The sequence below is a fragment of the Tetrao urogallus genome (assembly GCF_951394365.1).
Source record: "Tetrao urogallus genome assembly, chromosome: 26".
NCBI classification, from domain to species: Eukaryota; Metazoa; Chordata; class Aves; order Galliformes; family Phasianidae; genus Tetrao; species Tetrao urogallus.
The window spans coordinates 2395896-2415407 of NC_136839.1; the positions used below are offsets into that span (position 1 = coordinate 2395896).

Consider the following 19512-nt stretch of genomic DNA (forward strand, 5'->3'; position numbering starts at 1 on the left):
AGAAAAAGAAAAACCAACGAAAAAACAAAAACAAAACAAAACCAAAAAAAAAAAAAACAAAAAAAAAACCAGTTTCTAAACTCCTTAAATTCACTAAAAACTGTGAAAATTCCCGGCAGGATGTTTGAATATCAAACGCAGATTTTGGAAGCTTTAATGCCAAGAGTTTTAGTTCTGTGTGTTGGTTTTGCTCGTGTCTCCCCGTACGTCTCTATCTGTGCGCCGGCCGCTGAACCGCTGCTGCTGCAGAGGAGGAGGAGGAGGAGGAAGGAGGGGGGGTTGCCGGGGGGGGGCGGCTCTTGATGCCCGTCAGGGTGGGTGAAGCAGAAGTGCCATCGGCGTCCCGGGAGGATTTGCTGCCCGACGTGCGCCGGGTGCAGCGTGACGACCGGTCCTGGGGGTCGCATTGGTCCTCACACTCCGTCCTGGGGTCGTACGACAGGGGGAAGCAGCGCCGCTCCCAGGGCAGCACGGCCTGAAGGGAAAAGACAGCGGGGCTGCAGGGATCCTTGGGGCAGCTCTGCTGCACGGCTCTGCCCGCAGCCCCCTGCCCACAGCCCCCTGCCTGCAGTGCAGCCCCCTGCCCACAGCCCCCTACTCTCAGCCCCCTGCCCACAGCCCCCTGCCCGCACCCACCTGCTCGTCCAGAGCCTCGGGAGTGGAGCAGCGCGTGTCCTCGCTGGGCAGGAGCCGCAGGGAATCGCGGGACAGGGGAGTGAGGGGAGCCGAGAGCAGTTCGGGGCTGATGGGGCTGCGCGGGGAGTGGGTGTGGGACGGCTCCGAGTGGGAATGGAAGCTGCCCACGTCTGGGGATGCTGGCTGGGGGGTGGAGGGGGTCCCCAGCTGGGGGGTTGTCCGTCCGTCCGTCGATCTGTAGGACCTGAGGGAGAAACGAGGTTCGGCTCGGCTCCATTACCCCAGATCACTGTGCCCCCCCCCAACGCCCCCCCCCCCCAGTTGTGCCTGCAGGGCACAGTGCACACAGTGCAGGGGCTGGAGCACAGCTCACAATGAACCCCCCCGAGCCCACATCCATCCTGCAGCTCCCCAGAGGAAATGCATCCCAACATCCACACCACCAGCACCGCCAGGAGCAGCTGTGACATCACAGTGTGAAATCAGCCCCTCCGTGTGACACTGAGAGCCAACGGAGGGAAGCAGTGACACAGAAGCACCGACAGCTGCGGGGGGAGGAGCGCCGCAAAGCGCCAGGCTTCAGATGTAAGCCATGAGAAGAGAGCCATAAAGAAGCACTGAAGTCACACCCATGTCTGCACGCATCTTTTCAAGGCGAATTCCAGCTGCAAGCAGCCATCGAGGACTGCTAAGGATTGTATTCCAAAATCTACCTGGGCTAAAATGTTCACTGGAACACAGAAACCGGGCTGAGCTGTGCTAAGCAAAGAGCTGCAACGCTGCGGGCGACATGGAAACAGCGCCAAGGTGCAGCGAGAAGCTGCTCCAGGAATAAAAGAAATCTGTTTGGTTCCGTAGGGCAAAAGACCACGAGATGCTCAGATCTGCTACAGCACTGCAGAGGAGAACTAAGGGAAGCTGAGCTCAGCAGCACCACGCGGCCCAGGCAGGGCTGAAAAGCAGCAGCGCCTACAGCTCCATCCCTGCTGGGGATGCAGACTGGGAACACGCTGGTGGCCAAGGAGGGGCCACTGGGAGCTACTGGGACGGCTGGGGGAAGCAGGAGGAGCTCTTCTGCCCGAGGTGAAGGTGGGAGCACACTGCTGCGTGGAAAGCAGATGGCAGTGCCAGACATCCTCCCAGGGCTCTGCACACCGCGGGGCAGGGAGCCTCCAGCCCTGGAAGCACTCACACCACGGCCAGAGCCAATGCGAACTTCAGCCCTGCCTGCACTGCAGCACAACCAGACGGAGCCACCCTGCTGCAACCACAGCTGCAGTGAGAAGAGCGCTGCGTGGCTGCATGCAGCTGCAAGCCATCAGCAAGAGCGCAGCAGATCCAAACCAAGGCATCAGAGACCAAACAGAAAAGAGTGAATCTCATCACACAGCTCTGTCAGATGAGGACAGCTGAAACGCGCGCTGTTTCTGACTCCCACTCGTGAGAAGACGCTGCAGCAGAACTCAGTGCTGAGTGATGGGAGGAAAGGAAGGACCAGTGGGTAACGGACCAGAAGCAGAGCCGTGCTGCTGTACCTGCTGCCCCGCCGCTGTGGGGGCACACTCGTGCTCCAAAGCCACCGGGCTCGCTCCATCTCTTCACACTTGCTGTGCCGAGCAGCAAAGGCCGAATCAGACAAGTCCTCGATCTGTGGGAGGAATGGCACAGGGCTCAGGCGGGGGCTTTTCACGTCGCACGCACGTCTGTGTGCAGTTTTTCCAGTAAAATGAATTGGTGATGTCCAGAGGGTGCTTCCCACACTGCCTCCAAACCCAGCATCACCGCAATGGGAAACAGGGCAGCTCTCACCTCCTCGTTGTCTTCATCAGGGCTGACTTTCAGGGCGCCGATGTCCACCTCACGCCAGCTGCAAACACAACATCAGAGTGCAGTCGGTCACAGCGCAGCCCCCTCGTTGGAGGAAATCACAACAAGCAACACACGCAGGCTGGGCATTAAGCCACACAGCCACATCTGTTCCCCAACCCCCCCACGGTGCCATCAGAGCCATCTCACTCCCAAAGTCTGCTTCATTGTGAGGGTCGGGAGGCTCCCAGAGCCCCATTCCTCCCCAACAGCTGCAGTCCCCAGAGCAGAGCCCCGAGCCAAAGCTGGGCACAGACCTGGGCGTCAGGATCTCCTTGTACTGCAGCTTCTCCACGCGAGTTGTGGCGGCGACAGACATCGGGATGACAATGTTGTTAATATCAAATGAACTTTCTCCTCTCCTCCTCCTCGGCTGCTGCAACGGAGAGACAAGAACAACATGAGAAAGGGTCGGAGGCTTTGCTATGGTAAGCCACTGACAAAGGATCAAGAGATCTGGGCTGGAACTGAGTTCACTACTGCCTGCTGGAAGGCCTCCCCCATGGGAACAGCTCTGAAAGGGGAGAGAAGAGCCCCGAGAGCCCCACAGAGCTCAGCTCCCTGTGTGAAATGGCAGTGGGACCCTCAGCACAGCTCCGATTGGGTCAGCACAGGGCTGGGACCAGCAGCTCATCTCGGCTTGTGACAGCTGCTCTAGAACCTAACAGCTTCCATCCGCAGCCACTTTAACCAGGACAGGTTTTCCAAGCCAGAAATAAGCTGCACACTCAGCTTATCCATCTGGGTTGAAGCTGGGTGCTCTCCTGCCTGTCTGTCCCCAAACCTCCACTGAGCCACGAGAGCAGCACTGCAGCACAGACACGGGATGCTCCAGGCTCTCAGCCCACCACTGCCGTCCCCATGGGTGAAGCTGACAGTGGGAAGCTCCTGCAGGGCTTCTCCCCTTCCAAAACCTTAACTGGTGCTTTCATGTCCCAGAACAGCCGTGTTCCTGCATTACACCCCGAGCTCAACCTGCACTAAGTGATGGGACATTGCCCAGCTTTCCCAATCGGATTTGTATTGGCTTTGGTAGAACTGGCAGCGTGCAATAGGGCCCATCATTTCTGAAGCAAAACCTGCTGGGCAGCCGCAGGCAAAATGCAAAAGCACAGCGAGTCACAGTGCAGGAAGCTGCAGCTCCTCTCATGCACACGCCTCTCAGCTCAAAGCAGCTCCCTCCACCTCCCCGAAGGAATCCCAAAAGTTGCAGCAAAGCTGTGCACGTTGGGAGGTTCTGCAAAACCACCAAAACCAGACCCAAACCTTGCCCTGCCTGACAGCCCTGTGCACAACGCCCACACCTCAGCACAGCTGGCTTCTGGGGCTGGAAGAAGCCAGGTGCTAAAAACCAGCATCCAGGAAAGGAGCTGCCAGCGATGCTGCCCAGCACCACGCTGTAACCCTGCTGTTCAGGACGGGCACAGGGAAGAGTGGCAAAAGGAGCAGAAAGGAAGATCAAGTGCAGGAAGCACGAACAGATTTCATCTTGACATGCGTTGGCTGCTGAGGAGGAGCGTCCTTGTCTGCAGAACACCTGGCTCATTCCAGGGAAGCTGCTGCTGCTGGTTGGAGTCTCAGCCCCTCTGAGCCTTACAACCCACCTCACTGACAACACAGCTGATGATGCAACAGCAAACTGTTCTGGGAAAGAACCTGGCTGGAGGTGGCAGCCTGGAGCTCAGAGCAAGGACCGAGGCACACCTTGTGCTCTGAGCCCCCAAACCCTGCATCCCCAGCATGGGCTGCGCCACACAGAGGCCAGGAATTTCCTGGGACGCACAGTTCAGAGCTGAACAGAGCAGGAGGGAGCTGGGCCCTGCTGGCTGATGGCTTCCAGACACAGCTCCACAAAGGTTCCAAATGCTGTCATCCTTTCTGGGAGGCTGAGCTTGTCTCAGCACACAGTATGAGCCAAGTAACTGCTGAACAACAGGTACAATGACAGCTGAGTCCCATCCTCAGCCTGATTTACAGCCCAGCACATGGAGAAAAGGCCAGGAAGGGGAAGAATCCCAGAGCAGGAGCTGTTGTTGTGTCAGCAGCTCTACACTGCCGGTGCTCAGCTCTTCTACTCCGTTTCCTGGCATCCCCTGACAAATTCAGTAACCAAAATCCGGACGTGGAGCAAAGCCAGCGGACTACTGGGAACAGGACCATTTACCAGCACTTACTGAACTGACAGCAAACCTGTCAGCTCTGTGCACAGCCAGGAGCACGGCAGACCCGAAGCCAGAGCAGAAGGAGAGCCAACAACTCCACTACCAGCAAGGCAACACCGAGTCCTCAGCTCCAGAGGCTGGGGAGCACAGAGCCGAGCTCAGCAGCTCTCCAGACAGACACCAATACTTACAGCCGTGCTGGAGGTGCCCTGGGAGCTCGTGCTGGTGGGAGCAGAGCCCTCCGAGGAGGTGGACAGCTGCCGTGCTATGGGGCTGTGAGGTGCGTGGGTCGCAGCTGCTGCCAAGTAGCTCGGGCCACCGACGTCTGCATGATGCTTCAGCACTGCGTGGGGAAGGGAGGAAAAAACGAAGAGCCACGTTAGCATTAAAAAACAAAAGGGTGGAGGGCAGGAAGGAGGGGAGAAAAGGACCATCTCTGCCAGAAATGGCCAATGCTGAGGTGCACCCTGCAGGAAAGAGAAGCGTTTTCTGACTGCAGACGGCTCTCAGGGCCTGCAGGGAGCAGCAGTCGGAGCACACAGGCGGTGAGGAGGCCCACAAGCAGTGCGTTCCCTCTCCTCCGAGGGGGAGAGAGGCTGATGAGCAGCAAAGCCCAAGTTCCCCCCGAGAGCCCTGGCCGTGGGAGCCTACCTTCACTCCTCTCAGATGAGCAGTCGCGCAATCGCTTTTTGTCATGGGCAGGAGGCTGGACAAGCGAGCGCTCAGGCGCTCCCTCGGCCTTGGACACGGCCATAAAATCGTCTAAAGGCAGCCTGTGCGCCTTGTCTGCCTGGGTTTTGTGCTGTGAGCGCTCTGAGGAGGGGAACAGAGAAAGAGCCATGAAACGCCTGTTTTCACCTCTCTTTCTGCGGGCACAGAAGGCGCCTGCGCTGCGATGCTGTGGCACCAACGGGCAGAGCTCTGCATGGGCACGGCCTGGCACTGGGCAAAGGGGGTCCCGCAGCCGGGACTGGCTGCACACAAACCCCTTCGGCCCCCAAGGCTCCACTTGAAGGCTCTCCATCCTCCTCTCTCCTCCCGGATCGCACTGCTTTGGGGTTACCAACAGCAGGGGAGCAATTCTGCACACGGCAGGGCTGGGGGAACTTACTGGCTGCGGTGAAGAAGGAGTTGACCAGCTTGTGGCGGTCCTTGCGAGCTGGATCGGTCAGGCTGCTGGTGGGCATGGGGGCTCTGTGCTTCAGCGAGAGCTTTTTGGGAGCTTTCATTTTCTCGTAGGGTTTGTTCTGCCACTGGGATTTCAACATGCTCTGGAAGTGCAGGCTGGTCGGCACGTCTGCGGAGGGAAAGCAAATGCAGCGCATGAATCCAGGCGCACCAGGAAGCTGCAGTTCCATCATCACCTCCCAACCCTCAGCAAGAACTGCCCCAAAAACCAGAGGGCTGTCGTTGCGCAGCCAGGTTTGCCTACGTGTTCAGAATGGGAGATAACAGCAGGACAAGGGGAAATGGTTTGAAGTTGAGGGAGAGAAGATTGAGGTTGGATGTCAGGGGGAAGTTCTTTGCTGTGAGAGCAGTGAGGTGCTGGAACAGCTGCCCAGAGAAGCTGTGATGCCCCGTCCATCCCTGGAGGTGTTCAAGGCCAGGTTGGATGGGGCCCTGGGCAGCCTGGGCTGCTGTGAAATGTGGAGGTTGGTGGCCCTGCGTGTGGCAGGGGGTTGGAGCTTCGTGATCCTTGAGGTCCCTTCCAACCCTGGCCATTCTGTGATTCTGAAGATGCTGCTGTGTGAGGATCCAGCATTTCCAACCTGAAGCTCTTTGGGAGAAGCACAGTAACACACAATTCACACCCAGGTATATGCTGGCAGGAGAATAAAAGGCACGTGACTCCATTCTGCTATCTGTGATCTGACTTCCAAGGCACTGGGATATCTCAGCTCATCAAACCTACAGGAGTACAGACTGGAAAAGAGACATTCAGCTTAACTCCTCCATTTCGGGTCAGGCCAGAAGCCAAGTGTGAAATTCATCTGCGTGGCAGGGCATCTGCCATGGAACCAAGGGTGCCCCAAACAAGCACACTTCAGGGCCCATGGAAGCACAGTCCCCCCAGTGTGCTCCCAGGCTCCCAGCTGCACCCAGAGCGCTCAGCCCTGCCCATGCTGCCTTTTCAGACCACGCTGCACACTGCAGAGGGGCACACACTCCTTTGGCCCACGTTCCTCAAGCTTTGTTCCACCTCAATCCCACACAAATGTGCTCTCCTGACCTCAGCTGAAGGGCAGAACACCAGTGGGGTTATTTGATGCTTTTCTTGTGAAGACAGGCTATGCTGTCAGCTCTAAAAACCATCAGCTGCACCAGCAAACTCCCCCAGCAGCACTGTCCCTCCCCCAGATCTCACACGGTGTTTTCGCAGGGACTCTGAAGCGACCCTGAGCAGAGAGGAACCTTCCCAGAGCCCACACAAGGAGCTGAGCTGCCAGCCCTGCAGAGGGGCCAGCAGCGCAATTCGGAGCTGCTGTGGCATTTGGGAACTGCAGGCTTTGCCTGAGGACTTGTCTGACCTCAGAGGGCAGCATGAAGGGATGGGAGCCCTGCTGGCAGTCTCAGCAGCTGAGATGGGAATCCTTTCCCACCCATTCCAGAGGCTGGAAAGCCCCAGGACAGGCAAACAGGGCTGCAGGCTGCGGTCACTGACAGGGGAACCTGATGCTCAGCAAAAAGCCAGGGCAGCAGGGTTTAGAAGACTGTGGTGTTAAAGCTCTCACTGAGCCCCAACCGTTTGGGCAGCAAAGTGTGAGAGCAGTTCTTCAAGCACTGATGATCTGCAGGGACAGATCCCAGTGGGGAGGGAGGGCTCACAGCAGTCCCTGAGGATGGCACCAAGGAGAACACAGCCTCTCTGCTCATCTCCTGCCTTTTCCTGGAAATTCATTCCGCCCTCAGCAGCTGACACGTCTGTGGAAGGACGGGCCAGGCTGAAAGGAGGTGAAAACACAAAGGCAAAAGGCAAACAAACTGTGCTGCCCTTGCGATGGTCACAGCCACGGTGCAGAGCTTCCAAGGGCCGGCAGATGGCAACAGCACCGAGCCCAGCACAGCTCACATCCTTCCACCAAGGTTATTACATCATCCCCAAACTCCCAGCTAGAGATCACACCAAGCAGAAAAAGGAGAAGAGACAGGGGACAGAGAGCTTTGGAAGAGGGTTAAAGCCTGCTCCCAGCCACACTGCTGCACAAAGTCTGTGCAGAGCTGGATTTTCCATCTGTGCACATGGGCCCAAGGCTTTAACCCAACCCAAGCACAAACAGCAGAACTCCACCCCTCCCAGCAGCCATCCCCTGCCCCAGGGAAACCTCTGCCCTGGCCTACTGACATCCCAGCTCTCCTGCAAGAGCGCCCACTCTTCATCTGCACTCCTGTTTGCTGTGGTCGGAGGGAAACGATGATGGGTGGATAGCAGCTCACGCAGCCAATAGGTTTTGGTCAGAGCAGCAGCAGCCTAATGGGAACATCCCTTCCTCCTGCAGCCTCTGAGCCACCCAAGATCATGGACAACACCAAACAAGGTCAAAGAAACATCCTGCAACTTCCACCAGTCCACAAGTGGTTTCATGCAGGTAAAAAAGCTCTGCTGAGGTCTGTGAGCACCGATCACCACGGTCTGATGTTTGGATGGTGACGGAGTTGGATGCAAGGATCCTTATGGTCCCACCCAGCTCAGGTTATCCTATGGCTCTACGACACTGACACCGGTCCCAGCACGGACTCTCAGGTCCCAGCCAATGCTCTGCCTTCTGCTGCAATAAATGCTCTGCTCCTAAAACCAGGTGCAGACGAAGAGCTTGGTCTTCACTGCACCCAGCACCTCCTCGGGATGAAGGCTGCACGGCTCCTCGCGCCCCACACAGCCCCACGGCAGCGCCCAGTGTGACCCCCATCCCTCCCCACAGCCCTGCTTTGCCGTGCTCACCATCTGGGAAGGACAGAACGGGGTGGATGCAGGAGTCCAGCTGGGACAGGCGTTCCAGCAGCGGCGCGTCGTACTGCATGTCCAGCGGCGCGGAGCTGCGGGCACCACACAGAGCACACGAGGGGCTCACGTCACAGCTGCACCGAGCCAGGCTGTTCCGATGGACCTGGGCAGGGGGACAGAGACCTTCAGCATCTCACGGGGCTCTTTTTGCACGCTGCTCCGTCCAATCAGCCCTGATTCCCTGTAACACCTTGCAGCAAACCTGTTGATTCAGTCTGGAGCTCGCATACACACAGCTGAGAACAACTACTTGCCCGCACACAGCATCTCCCAGATTTGATTAAAAGTGTTTATCTAGGCTGAAAACCTCATTTATAAAACCATGAGACAGCACGATTCTGTTGTCAGAGAGGAAAAACACCTTCTTCTAGTTCAGACAAGCCAGGGAACCACCACCGTGCCAAGAGCTGACACCTTCAGGGACATCCTCATGGAGTGAGGAGGAGAGATTTTCAGTCTTGGTCCCTGAACCAGGAGGGACCTTCAGTTCACAGATCCACAGACTTTACATAAACCTCCTCTACATAAAGCCACGGTGGTGCAGATGCACAACTGGATGTGAAACAGAGTCAGCAACCTATGAAACCCCACTGAAATGAAAGGATCCGTCAGATCAGATCCTGTGAAGTCTGTTGAGTCTGGTATTATTCAGATAATTTCCACTAATGACTTGAATGATGGAAGAGATAATATCCTAAAGCCTTAGCAAATAGCAGCACAACTGGGAAGGGCTGCAAGCAGCTTGGAGGAGAGACCTGGAATGAGAGAAGTGATGGAAAATGAACCAAGCACTGCTCAGTGAGGGTAAAAGCACAGAAATACCCCCAGTGAACTGATTATTCCCACTTTTAAGCCAACTCAGCTGGCCAAGAATCTGTTTTGCTCAGCAGAATGCTTCCTTCTGAGCTTCTTTAAACCCTATCCCCCACAGAGCGAGAAACCCTGAAACTTTGTGGTAATTAAGTTTGACTTGAAACACTTCTGACTGAAATACAAGTAAGTGGATTTGTGCCATCCTTGGTTCTGCAATCCTAAGAGCTGCACGCACAAAAAAACCCGTCCTTATTGCCTCGATTTCAGAGCATCTATTCTCCAACTGACAGCTTATGGCACTCCTAAAGGAAGTTAAGAAGGATGAAGCATGCTTTGTCCTCACATAGGATGCTCAGGGAATAAACTCTGTTTCTGCTGAACTGAATTCTGCGTATGGGCAGGGGAAGATGGGGAGGAGCACAAAGTAACACGTTAATAATGGGCCCCTGTTCATTCCTGTACTGTTTCCTACACCTGACTGTTCGCTGCTTCACTCAGCTGTTCCCATTTTACCAGGCTGAACCACCTGGCCTGGAGCTTACCTTAGAACAACTGGATTCTGAAAAGAAAACCCCCGTGTCAGAATCCAGTGCTGATGGCAGCTAACAGAAACCTTCAGCAAATTAAGAGCTTCTTTGTTTCTCCTTTACTTCTCCCACAGCCCCTCGAACCCCGCTGGGCTGCTCCTCCTCCCCTCGCTGTAACCACAAACACTCCCAAAGAAGGCAGATCTCCTTGTGCAAAGCAGAGCGGACCAACCATCGGCTGCGGAGCTCCTCTGGTGCAGAGCTGGTGCTACGCAGAGGAGCAAAGCAGAGAAAAGCACAAGGGAGCAGACTCACCTTTTTGGACAGGGGCATGATGCTGCTGGGTCGGACCAGCCGTCGCTTCTTACAGCTGAGCACCGGGCGCGTGCGGGCGGCCACACACGTCCCATCTGAAGCTGAAGGGACCACATTCATTCTCTGCTTTTTATGCAAGAGCTCCTCAGCTTCCTGGCCATCTCCCTGAGCGTGTTCTGCCAGGCCAGGCTGAAGACTGAAGAGAACAAGGAGGAGAGTGTCACTGCCTGGTGCTGCAGGCAGGGTCAAGCCTGAAGCTGAGACTGAAGCCTTAAGCTGAGATGCAAACTTCTGATCAACACTTGGGAACCACCCCCCCAACAGCTCCCAGCAGTGACACCAACCAGTGCAATGCTAACCTGCACCTTGCTGCCCACATGCAGCATCCCTGCCCTGCTGTGGCACCGATGCACGATGCCACCAACTAAATACCAGCGCAACTCCACATCCACAGAGCCTTTCCATGCCTATTTTACAAGGGTTTCACATCTAAAAATGCAGAACATTCAAAGCCCCGTGGCCTGACGCCCTGTCATTGAAAGGCTACAGGCACACAGAGGGCTGTGCCACGGCCTGCAGTGCTCCAGCTGTAGGCATGAGCAGGTCCGTGGGTATTTCAGTGTGCCCACACTGCACCGTCCTGCCCAAGGTACACTGCATGTGTTTCTGCAGCCACTGCCAGAACCTCCAAGCACCACATGGTTCAACCCTGACGTCACCCTCCAGCACAGGAGAATTGCTTTTGCTTGTTTGTATTCCTGCCCTTTGAGAGTTTCTTAGCAAAGGCAACCTGGAGAAACAACGCAGAGAATCTCGTTCCTGATGGAATCGATGGGATTTGGGGTCCTCTGTACCTCCAGAAAAGCAGGCCAATGGTTTGCAGATCTTTCTGCAGAATAACTGCAAGCAGGGCTCTAATCTCTGGATCACACCATTTGCAAATGTATTAAAAATACCCATAAAGAAACAGTTTTGAACATGCTCACTGCCTGCAGGGCCTGTCCATGTAAACACAGCTCTGTTTAATTCCATTTTCAGAAAAACAATGCTGCACAAAACCTCAAGCAAGAGATCTCCTCCAACACTGCTTCCAAGCACGATTCACTACTGAATTATTATTTTATTTCCAAAAAAGAAACCATTCATACCATCACCCACCCAGTTACTAACAGCATATTACAGGCTTGGGTTGCAACCCTAAAAATGGAGCTCTATCTGCACTGGGGAAGCAGCTTACGTGTTGATAACTCCATTGACGGGTCTTGGTGCTCCACAGGGCTTGGTGGGATGGGACTCAGGAGTACTTGCAGCAGAAAGACCCAAGCTGTCCAGGGGCTGGGATCCAGGAACACTCTAGGGAAGGAGGAGAGAGATGATGCATTCATTTGTGGAAATCCAAAACAGCCACAGTTTTTTTATTCCAGTTTCCAGCTGAGGATTCTGCACTGTTGCTCAGGCTTCCTTGCAGAACTCTGAGACAAGGCTCCAGAAGATGGTGTGCAACAAGAGATAGAGAGGTAAGGACTTGGGAGGGAGCAGCTCCAGCAGGAGGATGGGTGCATGACAGCATTCCCAACGTGAGGAACAACTCCCCTTGGGCAACCACTGCAGAGCAGGAAGGCTCACCGGAGGACTCAGTGCAAAAAGAAAAGCTCCTCACCACCTGCACAGCTCAAGGGCTGCTTCCCAGGGCTGGCGTTGTGCTGCAGCCCCAACCAGTGCTGCAGGGAAGGCGGGGGGCGAGGGGAACAGGCCTGCAGAACTGAATTTGTGCTTTAACCAAATACCTGTGCACACACAGTCCGAGCAGCACTTCTCAAGATCTTCCCGATTAGAATGCACACAGGCTGTGGCTTTAGGGCCTGAAGAGGCCAACTCCATAAAACCAGAACTGTCTGATGCTGGAAACACCTTGTTGTCTGAAGAAAGCAAGTAGGAACAAAGCGCAAGACACACACCTCTCCTTCTGCCTGGGGTGTGAAAAGCAGACAAACCCTCCTGACCTCAATGAGCAGCAGCTCCTGCACGACTGCAGCACGGAAATACTGAGCAAGGCAGAAGCCCCACTCGCAGCAGCAGGGGAAGCAGGGGGCTGCCACGCTGCTTGTCAGCAGATGCTGGCTTTGCAGCCCTGCCTGTAGCATCGCTGCTCTCATGGAGCTGGTGCCAGCACAGTGCAGCAAGCTGCTGCCCCAGGCAGCTCCGTGCAGCTCCTTTTGCTCTCAGACACTCTCCTCCCCTCCCCCAGGGTTAAACGTCATTTTTTCTTGCAGCACTTCCTGCACTCTCTGCCAGTGTCTCTCTAGCTGGGTTTCCCCCTTTGCGCACGCAAAGGGCGGTGGTGCATTTCAAGTGCTAATAAAAAAAAGACAAAAGAAAAGGACTGACTTATCAATCCCCACGTCTGACCAGCCCCCTGCTCACCCTGCGCTCCTTCCCAGCAGCATCAGCCCCGCTTCTATTAACACGTCCCCTGTCCTCTTCAGCTCAAAGAAGGACCAGCACTGAGCTACGGCAGCGCAGGGTTGCAGCCAGCATAGCAGGGACCTGACTCAGCCAGGGAAGAGCCCACTGTGACAGCAGGGAACTTCTGCCCGCTGCCTGTCTGAGGAACTTTGCAGGTTTTCCTATGCTTCTAGTAATAAGAGGTTTCACCTGTCTGGATGCAAGGCCGTTGGGCTGCCCCAGGCCGTTGGGAGCCCCGTGCCTGCAGCTGCAGGCTGAGCTGTGCCCTCTGGCTGAGGGCTGGTGAGCCCCAGGCAGCACCCACAGCCTCTGCTGGAGGCACGGGGTGGGAGGGCACTGCGTGACTCATCAGCTCTTTGGAAACGTGGTGTTTATTCTCTCCTCCAGGAAAGGCCTTAAAGGAGGAACTTCTCATCCAGAGCGGCCTCTGGGTTGTTGGGTTTTTTTTTTTTGAGATAGGAACACGCAGCAGAGGGGCTGGAAAGCATCGATCCCTTTATCAGCACCATCCCAGGCCGGTCCTATCGCACCACGTCGGGGTGTACCTGAATGGGGGGCTCCTATGGAGCAGGGTGACTCCAAGAGCTGAGCTCTGCAGCTCACAGGGCAGAGCTCCAACCACCGCGGTGCTGCAGTTTGAGCTCCTCTGCTTCCAAGCCAGGAGGCCACCAAAGCCTTCAGGACACCTGGGGCGCGTGGGAGAGCCGTGGGCTTCTGGCTGCATGTGAGTCCAGGAGCACAGAGCACCCACAGCACTACTCCTCCAGGTGGGCTGTTGTGACTCCACCCCAGCAATGCCCCCCATGTGCCCAGAAATGCAGGTTCAGATCTTCACCTATTGCAGACAAAAACCCCTGGAGCATGGCAACATCCTACCAAGACACTGCATCAGCATCTCTTACCTGTCACTAAAAATTTCTGGTGCTTCTCCCCACTAGCGAGAGCAGCAATGAACAGACAACAAGAACTGCTTCATGACATTTCCATCTTCAGGCAAAAATATTATTCACCTCCCACATCTCCCAAAGCAGAGAGCAGGCATCTCCTGACATGCTCTGCAAAGCCTTGCCCCTCACTGCCAGCAGCATTAATTCCTCCCAGGACCCTCAGCCACATCCTGCACACCAACCAGAGCCCCAGCACACACAGCCCAGACTCCCATGGGCCAAAGGAGCTTTTCAGGAGAGGATGAGACCCGAAGGTGAAGGGCTGGGAATGGGACAGGAGGCACTGCCTCCCCTTATTCTGCCCTGCAGACCTCTCCCAGCTTAAAAACAACAGAAGAATCTAATTCTAAGCAGCGGGAAGAGTTCCAAAATGATAAGCAGCTTTCCAGCCTGAGAGATAGCCTAATGCAACAGGAATGGTCTCTGGGCTGTGAGCAGATCGAGGCTGTGACTCAACACCCCACCCCTATGAGCAAGACTGACCAGGCACAGCCCCCCAGGGATGGGTGCCCGAGGGCAGCTGCTCTGCTCACACCTCCAGCCTGATGCAGAGCAGGCAGCCACGTGCACAGCAGGGAGAAGTGGAGGTTTGCTTCAGGAGGAGACGTACAGCAAGGCAGAAGCAGCTCGAAGAAGGTGCCAAGCACCAGCTACTTCTACCTACTTGACAGTAACTATGCTGGCTCTGCACACACGCTGCTCCTTACTGCTCAGCAGCTATTTATTAAGAGTTGGACTCCATGATCCTTTATGGGTCCCTTCCAATTTGGGGTGTTCTGTGATTTGGCAGCCCAGCCCAAGGCAAGGCTTGGAACCACACCATCTTTAAGGTCCCTTCCAGCCCAGCCATTCTAAGACTCTCTTTGTGCTGCTGTTACCCCCAAGACCTGCAAGAGATGGGAGCTGTGCAGCACTGGGGCTGCAGTAATAAAAATCTGCCTGAAGAGCCTCTGTCCCAGTGAAAGGGATGAGAAAAAGGAGCAAGCAGGAAATGAGCAACAGCAGCAAGATGGCTGTGAGCAGCAAAACCAGACAGCGGTGGCCAAGCAAGCCTGTTCTCTCCTATGCACCAAATTCATAGACATTTTCTATCCTATACATACAGAGATGGTGCCCAAGTGTATGGCAAGCGTCCAGAATGCGTAGGGACAAAGCCAGAAGGGACACAGCTCTTCCATCTGCACATTTCCAGGTTGAAAACAGACCAGTACCATCAGATAAACATCCTGACTTAGATAAGAACGGAAATTTTCATCCTAACCCTGCAATTTGATTATTCATCCCCGTTATCAGCCTATGTACAGGTCAGCTCCCAGCAGCAGCCAATGCCTTGGTGCAAGCTATTCCTGCAGAGGATGGGAGCGCGCTGTCCCAGCAGTTGTTTATTATTCACTGAGAGCTTTTGGGGTTAAAGCATGGATGGGGAGGAGGGGGGTGAGAGACGGACATCTCAGCTCGAAGGCAGACGCTGCGTAATGCTGTGCCAGCCCCGTGGCTCTGCTCTGATCCCAGTCCTGCATGAAACCCTCCTGCTCTGCACCACGCCGAGAGGTTTGGGCTGAGCTAATCTGCTAATTAAAGACCTCGGCTCCAAACACGCATCTCGAAGCCACGTCAAGCGAGGAGATGCTTTATTACACTCACTTGGAATAACCCCTTGTGGTCCACTGCGAATCACAGAGCTCACAGTATTTGCTATTATCGCTCCTGACAGGCTGCTCAGGGAGAGGAGAAAACACTCCAAGTTCGATATTACGGATGTTTTCAGTTAAGCTTTCTCTCTGTATCATCTGCACTGAATTCTGGGCGCAGAATCACGGAATGACTGGGTTGGAAGGGATCTCTAAGCCCATCCAGGGCTGCAGGTTTGGGGCAGAGCGACTGGAAAGCGGCAAGGAGAAAAAGGACCTGGGGGTGTTGGCTGCACGTGAGCCAGCAGTGTGCCCAGAAAGGCCAGCAGCATCCTGGTCTGTGCCCCCCATCCCACACCACGGCTTCAGAGCCCTCTGCTGTAGTACATCCGTGCGTCCCTCAGGATCAAAAGTAATCACAGCCATCCCGAACCGCCTCTGCTCCGTGCCCTACATTTCTGCATTAAATAATAAATACCTGGCGCTCAGCATCGCTTCCAGAGCATCTCACTGAAATCATTAGTTCCCTTTCTAAGGGGGAAAGCTCAGGCAGATATTAATAGTCACATCTTCAGAAGCACTTGCTAATTGTGCTGCTCTCAGTTTGAGGTGCTTTTGCTGGAGGGAAAGGATTAGTTAGGATTTTTAAGCTTCGTAAAATGCTAATGCATATTACAAAGGTACCCCAAGGAACTCCGTGCTAAAAGGTGTTTAAATCGTATCATTTATTAACCCCAAAGTAAACCAGGAGGGGAGAGCAGCGGGTCGGCATTCCCAAAGGACAAATCCCATTGGGGTGGGGGTAGGAGGGCTGTGCTCCATGCACTGCTGCACTCACCAGCCGCTCTGCGCCGGGCTCCGGCTTCACATCAGCGCTAACGGGACGGGATGCATCATCCGCTGCGGGGTCAGGGGGTGCTGCTTCACCGAGGACAATCAGCCCCTGGAAGAGATGGAACAGAGCGTGGATTAAATGCGGCTCCTTCGGACCCAGCAGGGCAACGGCACATCCATCGGCCTTGGGAAGAAAACAAACATGAAAACCACAGTGCAGAGAGGCTTGCATTGCCACAGCATTCTTCAGACGCGATGCCAAACCGAATCCCTCGCTGCCCGGAGTTCCCTGACACCGAAGCTGAACTCAGAGGCAGCTGAAGCCAGCTCACACATTGCAGCCCGTGAGCACCCACTGCTGCCCCGGGCAGAAGGGCCACCCTGGGCAGCTGCAGCATCCCACCCTTCCCTGCTCTGTTGCTCTCCTCTTGGAGCCCCAGCACGCCGCAGCCAGCAGAGCAGAGGAATGCTTTGCTGTAACAAAGAGAGGGAAGAGGCTGCTGGAACAGCGTGCAGTGCAACCTGCTGCAGCTCCGAGCAAAGCAGGTTGAGCAGGTGCCAAAAATCACCCGGTCAGAATCGTAACTCGAGGCAGATTTTTCAAAGTCATACACAGAAAATTGAGTAAGAAAGAAAATCAGTGCTGATAAACAAAGCTGTAAAGCTGGTGGGGCAAAGCCTGGTGGCAGGGCACTGATTTGTCTGGGTTAACACACTCTGTCCTGTCTGCGCTTCACTCCAAGTGAAGCTTGGACTATTTCCTCTCTCAGCAACACAAAGTGTAACAAAACCATGATAACTGCACCTGATCTGAGCTGCACCATAACGAGGCAGCATGCAGTGTGCAGCTGGGAGAACCTGTAGGCCACAAAACCAAAGTCCTGCATGCAATGGTTGACCAAAACCATGGATGGGACCAATCCCACCTCCCATAGGGCTCATCCTATGCCTTCACACCATCTTCCATACAAGAGATCTGTGGCTTTCCAGTAAAATGCTGGTAGCTCATCCTCCAGAGATAACTGCTTTAAAAACAGATCATTCATGAACTGAATACAACTGTGCATGGCCTCCAACCAGCAATGAACAAGCTTCTGGATAAACAGAATGACTGTTTCCTGTAGTTTTCCAAGATCCAAGAAGGATGTTCAGGAGATGAGGGAGGCTGGAAGCCTAAGATCAATTAAACACCTGAAAAGTCCCCCTAGGAAAGCCATTGCATCCCAGTGCTGCTCCCAGAGCCATCCCCAGGTGAGCTGCAGCACAGCTCAGCCATCCTGCATGGACAGTGAGGAACTGGGTCTGAACACAGAACAGAAAGCAAGGAAGCTGCAGCACATCCCTCTGCTATCAGTGCTCCTGTGACTCCGAACACCTCCAGAGGCTGTATTTTAACCTCCTTATATTCGGCCAAAGAAGCCAAAGCTGAGTTCTGTTGATGAAGAAACCAACCTGTCTCCTCATTCTTCAACGACTGCCCTCATACAGCTGGAACTGAAGCCCATTCCAAAAGGTCCTTTGCACTACTGAAGTGTGTATTCATGCTCTCGCCTTCTCTACTTGCTGCACGTCTTACCCCACTGACAAAACCAGAGCACACCTTCCAAGCACCCTTGAGCTCAATGCCAGCAGCACGATGAAGAGGCGATCTGCAGCCCTGCTAGGATGGTGGCTGTTTGCTGCTGTTTGCTTTCAGGCAGGACAGCCACTGCCAGATCCCGAGCATCTGAAATCTAATGTACCTTTTAACTTTGACACAGCACTGTCATCTTCTCCCTTCAAACCAAGAGACTGCAACCTTAGATGAAACATGCAACACGTGTAGCCACAGTGAGGCCATTCCATGGGCCAAGCTGCCAGGACCTGCTGAAAGCATCGCATCTCCTCCTTCATCAGCTGAGTTTTCTGCCACTCCTTAACTTTTAGCAAATAAATTCTGGGCCATTTGGGGTTTTGTACTTCCCAACCACCCTGCAGGATCTGCAAGGTGGAAGGATCTTTCTGATGCTGGGTCATTCATGGATGTAACACCCGCTTCCCACAGGCTGCCTTCTCTCCTCCTGATGCTGTGTTCCACCCAGACAGCCATGCTCTCCCCTCTGCTCTTTACAGTCCTCACTCACCATTTAACCTGTTCTTCTACATAGCTGCATAAAGGCCCACAGCCTTCCTCCCCTGCCTGTGCCCTTCTTCCCATTGCAGCCATCACCAGAACACCATAAATTTCAGGGAGAGAGCCTGCTGGACTGAATTCCTGAGGGTCTGTAAATGGATGCAGCACCAGGATCCTGCCTGCCACAACCTCAGCATTCCTCCCTCCGAGGGCTGACATTCAGACATGCACGCCTGAACAAGTCCTGATAACCATTCCTGCCTCATCCCTTCTCTGCTCTCCCCCATTCTGAGAGCAAGTTTGAAAACAAAATTCCTGCCATAAAGGTCAACACTTGTAGTCTTTTTTTTTTTTACTGTTTCAGCTTTAAGCCTGTGCCATCAGACAGCATCTGCAGATGGCTTCCTCCACAGCCCCATTCCCTCCCCAGGAGGTCTCTCATCGAGCTGTTCCTCAGCCCCATCTTCAGGTATTCCCAAAGAGAAAGAAAGAGTGGAGTGATGAAGTGTTCAGCACCCAGAGAGAGGCTTTTAATTGAGGTGCTGCTCTTCGTGTCACCGTGGAACAGGACTGCACTCAGCCCATGCCCAACAGCCTCCCCGCCACCCACAGCAGTGCAGTACACTTCTTGAGCTGCAGGGAGGGCATAAAACACGTGGTGCTTTGCATGCAGCTTCCCCACTGCATGGGAAGAGAACCATCAGGAGGCAGAAAGGGCAGAACCCCCCGGATCCCAACAGCGCTCACCTTATTGGCTCTGATCTGCTTGTAAATATCCGTCTGCTGCCGGATTCGGTATTCCAGGTCTGAGACGTGGGCTTGGAGCCAATTCCAGCGACTGACGATGGCTGCACGGTCTGCTGCCCATCTCCACTCTGCCCTTCGTCTCCTGGAAAAACAGACAGGGGAAGGGGGGGGATGATTCTGAGTGTGACTTTAATTACACAGCCCACAGAAAACCGAGCAGAACTGACAGCCAGATCAAAAGCGACACGGCGAATGGCACGACTGATACCATCTAGCCACTGCTAATGACTACCAGCCCGGCCACAGACGTGCTGTAAAAGCCATGCCTCTGCAGAGCAACAGGAAAACAACTTTGGGTACCCAATGATTGAAGTTCTGCCTATGCGAGCGTTAAGGTTTTACTCCACGCTCAGCTGAACCAGCAGCTCCGGTCCCACCTGGCTGCAGCCAGA

General features: G+C 54.7%; 1 protein-coding gene across 2 annotated transcripts in view; it reads right to left on the reverse strand.

The window, feature by feature from the left end:
* Positions 1 to 211: 211 nt before the first annotated feature.
* The window catches only part of KANSL1 (KAT8 regulatory NSL complex subunit 1), a gene marked incomplete at both ends in the record, with an annotated part of 52370 nt that continues 33069 nt past the window's right edge, over positions 212 to 19512 (reverse strand). Inside the window, 13 exons of one of the 2 annotated variants that reach the window (XM_079547274.1) lie at positions 212 to 475; positions 637 to 880; positions 2172 to 2284; positions 2446 to 2503; positions 2760 to 2878; positions 4856 to 5007; positions 5316 to 5477; positions 5776 to 5961; positions 8605 to 8770; positions 10323 to 10518; positions 11560 to 11675; positions 16205 to 16309; positions 19061 to 19202. In XM_079547274.1, coding sequence (XP_079403400.1) covers positions 212 to 475; positions 637 to 880; positions 2172 to 2284; positions 2446 to 2503; positions 2760 to 2878; positions 4856 to 5007; positions 5316 to 5477; positions 5776 to 5961; positions 8605 to 8770; positions 10323 to 10518; positions 11560 to 11675; positions 16205 to 16309; positions 19061 to 19202 — 2023 coding nt within the window. The remainder of the gene's footprint in view (positions 476 to 636; positions 881 to 2171; positions 2285 to 2445; positions 2504 to 2759; positions 2879 to 4855; positions 5008 to 5315; positions 5478 to 5775; positions 5962 to 8604; positions 8771 to 10322; positions 10519 to 11559; positions 11676 to 16204; positions 16310 to 19060; positions 19203 to 19512) is intronic. The other variant, XM_079547275.1, reaches the window with a different exon arrangement.